Here is a 3,684-nt window from a genome sequence, read left to right as displayed (position 1 = left end):
CCGTTTGCTAAGACTTGATAAGTCGCTCGTAAACACAGGAGGATGGAAACTAAGAACACCGTACAGCTAATATAGGGGGGTGGGGGGGGTGTTGAGATGCACAGGCTGCAGTGGAGACGCTGCGCACAGCTGATCGACAGCTGGGACACAAACCGCCAAATACAAAAAAATTATTCAGATCCAGTCATCATGACTCCACTCCGGAGGGATTCCCTGATCATTTCTTACAGTTTCTCATCAAGGGAGGTTCTCCTGTCCCCGGTACAAACACACTGCCTGAGGAAGGCTATGTGTATTTTCTAATAACCTTTTTCGGACCACTTATTTATTTATTTTGGTGACGATCCGACCTCCATGCTGCTACTCTGGTTCAAACTGCATCCACCAAACAATATGATTTATTTCCACCTCCCCAAAAGAACCTAAATCTGACACGGTGTGAGATGTCTTTTTTAGCTGTTCTGTCGTCATTTCCTGCGATCTTCTTCATGCAGTCAGTCAAAATGAATGAATAGGGCGTTTCTTTGACTATTTATAGGCAAATATGGGCGTTACGTGAAGCCCGCAAAAGCTGCACCGCATTTCGAGTCGGTTGTGATCAGGTTGTGATTTATAAAGGGAAACAGGCGTAGGAAGTGCCATACGCACTTTCCTCGCCGGTACGCAATGTTTGGTGAATCTGAAAATGGCGGAAAATTTCTGTACCTATTTTTTGGATTTCTACTACGCAAGCAACCTTCCCACGTGAATCCTATGCACAGCGTTATAAATGAGGCCCCAGAGCTTTATTAAATAAACTTCTAGTTTTCCATTTCTGTGACAGACTGCTCAATCAAATAACAGCTCAATCATTGCCACGACTAACTTTTTACTTTAGCCCCCTAAACCTTTCTGTCAGTACAACCTTTTAATTGATTTGATGTTGTTATATAATTTAATTTAAAACTACTTGTTTCACCAAATGTTCGATATCTGGCTTCACCCACGTAATGATGTCAAATGAGGTGTCTTTACCAGCGGTCAGGGAAACACCTGCTATATCTTCACTGACTGGGATGTGTTCAAAAAGACAGCATACTTTTTCACCCCCGGGCTAGTTATTAATCTTATTGTACCACACCTACAGACAATTACTATATTGTCAACGATGATGTATAGCCTTAGCTTCAGGGTTAAATCTATGGTAAATTCTGGTCATAATTTCCAGCATGGATTAGGTCAGTTACCTGTCTCATGGGACTTTCGCAGCATCTGGAAAAAAGGAAACGGAACAATATTAGGACCACCGACCTCTGATTTAACCATGTCATTATGATTTGGAGAGGTGGGAGAAGTACTCAGATGTTGTACTTAAGTAGAAGTACCAGAGAGTAGAAATACTCTGTTACAAGTAAAAGTGCTGCATAATCCTGCATTCAAAATGTTACATATGCTAAGTACAAAAGTATTTTCATCAAAAATATACTTAAAGTAAAAGTAGTCTTTATGCAGATTGGTCCATTTCAGAATAATATATTATATGTTTTTTGATTATAATTATTAATGTGTTTATCAAAGCTGGTAAAGGTGCAGCTAGTTTTAATGACTTTGTATGCTGCAGGGTAGATTGTGAATTTACTCCAGCTGTATCACAAATTATTATTATTATTATTATTATCACAAATTACATTCCACATAATTTATCCAAATCTGCAGAGTAACTAAAGGTGTACATGTAATGTAGTAGAGTAAATTGTAGTGGGGTAGAAGTACAGAAGTACGATGTAGAAAACAATGTAAATACTCAAGTAAAGTACTTGTATCTCAAAATGTACAGTACTTTGGTAAATGTACTGAGTGTCCTTAGTAGTAGGCCTACTAGTGATTTGTCAAAACTAATCTATGAAGGATTTGTAGTGAGTGGGGTATAGCTTCACAAAACAGGCTAACAGCATTGACATTTCACAGTTTAAGAAAAAGCACTCTTTATGTTCTCATTAGACAACATTTCCATACCAAAGCGTCGGCCTTGTCGAGGTCTGAGAGCTGGTGTTGCTCCGGGCCCCGGCTCTTCAGCCACGGCTCCTTCTCTCCGAGCCGCAGCCGGGGGGAGCCGTGCAGCCGCCGGAGGAGCGGGGCTCTGGCGGCGGGAGGCCGGGCCAGACTCCTCACCGTCCGGGCGAAGTGCGACAAGGCCGGCGGCAACTGCCTTCTCATGAACAAAGTGAGAAAAGCCATCACATCACGAATCTAAGCTGATTAAACAAATTGCATGCGAGTTGAAAGCAAAAGCATAACACGACCTTTGCCCTGTGAACTCTCACACGAACAACGACAAACCCGGAAGACACTCCCCGATGCATACATCACGATGCCGAGAAAAGTTAAGAGGAATTAACTCAGCGCCATCATGCGACTCGACTGACGGGAAATAAACTAACCATACTTCAGAACAGTGTCATTGTATTGACTTCAAGGCACAGCTAACTGTTCGTTTTATTGTGTTTATTGTACGTTCGTTTATATCGAATATCGATATTTCCTCTTCAAATATAAACAACATGCACTTGTAAGTGAACGCCACACGAGGGCGTCAGAGCACAAGGCTGGACTTGTGACATGCTCAGATTTATTATATATTTTATTACAAAAAGTAGAATAAAACGGAAAAAAAACACCAATAATTTCTTTGTAAACGTAATGTATTCAGAAAAACGCAGAGGCAAAGAAAGGATTGTAAAACAAATAAAGTAAAAATATTTTTGGAGCACATATCTGATTTTGAATTGTAATCGTTATTGTTAATGTCTACCCTTAAAAAAGCAGATCAAGAGTTGTATTACATAACATACCAACATATATTTTGAAGACTATTTCAATATAAAGGAAGTGTAAGAATGGCATCCTGTACAATGAAGCTGATAGTGAACATTCTGTACAGACGTGACAGTGTCAAAGTGCGCCAAACATCTTAGAAGAATAACTCAAACAGGAGTTTGTGATTATTGTGAAAAGGAATTCTAATAATTTAAAACATGCACAGCTATTTCCTCCTCCTTCCTTTGTAAAACACATCAGATGCACACACCTACAAGTAGGCCTACTTAATAACCCTTAGCATACCCAATGAACTCTTGATGTCACGTCTGTGTCCCTGTCAGTGAGGATTATAGGACAGCCTCTCCCTGAGTGTCTTTTGTCTTTTGGTCCACACAGTAAGGCTACGCCTGTAATATATGGTGTGTGTGTGCGCGTGTTTGGACAGTGGGGTCTTTTACAAACAGCTCAATCTTTGATGTGATGTGCAGCTGACCCTGCGGTCGCTCTCACGCTACTGTCCCCAACACAATGGGAGAATGGGAGACTGATCTTTGCACACACACACACACACACACACACACACACACACACACACACACACACACACACACACACACACACACACACACACACACACACACACACTTCTTAAACCCTGTCATCCGTCCTGCACTGCTGCTGTGTGACAGTGGAGGTTTAACAGCAGGGTTTGGCTACACACTGACTCGCTGAGGTTATTTCCTGAACAGAGAAAACAAATGATCACAATTATTTACAGAATAAGATACACCTCTCTAAAGGCCAATGGATCGTAGGGTGTACAAATGAAAACCACTTCCATTCCCTGCTGTGTGGTATGATCTTTCAGTGAGCTGTGTGTGAGGT

The 3,684-nt window shown here is 41.2% G+C and overlaps 1 protein-coding gene across 1 annotated transcript in view; it reads right to left on the bottom strand.

Moving 5' to 3' along the window:
* Positions 1-2,332, bottom strand: part of tmem160 (transmembrane protein 160) — an 11,322-nt gene extending 8,990 nt beyond the window's left edge. The window contains exons 1-2 of the mRNA XM_010784365.1: positions 1,996-2,332; positions 1,227-1,251 (exon numbers count right to left, since the gene is read on the bottom strand). Of these exons, the coding sequence (XP_010782667.1) occupies positions 1,227-1,251; positions 1,996-2,217 (247 nt within the window). The 5' untranslated portion in view covers positions 2,218-2,332. The remainder of the gene's footprint in view (positions 1-1,226; positions 1,252-1,995) is intronic.
* Between the last annotated feature and the right edge of the window lie 1,352 nt (positions 2,333-3,684).

The sequence above is a fragment of the Notothenia coriiceps genome, unplaced genomic scaffold, assembly GCF_000735185.1.
Source record: "Notothenia coriiceps isolate Sejong01 unplaced genomic scaffold, NC01 NC01_scaffold00026393, whole genome shotgun sequence".
Taxonomy (NCBI): Eukaryota; Metazoa; Chordata; class Actinopteri; order Perciformes; family Nototheniidae; genus Notothenia; species Notothenia coriiceps.
This window is presented reverse-complemented; position numbering and strand designations above follow the sequence as displayed.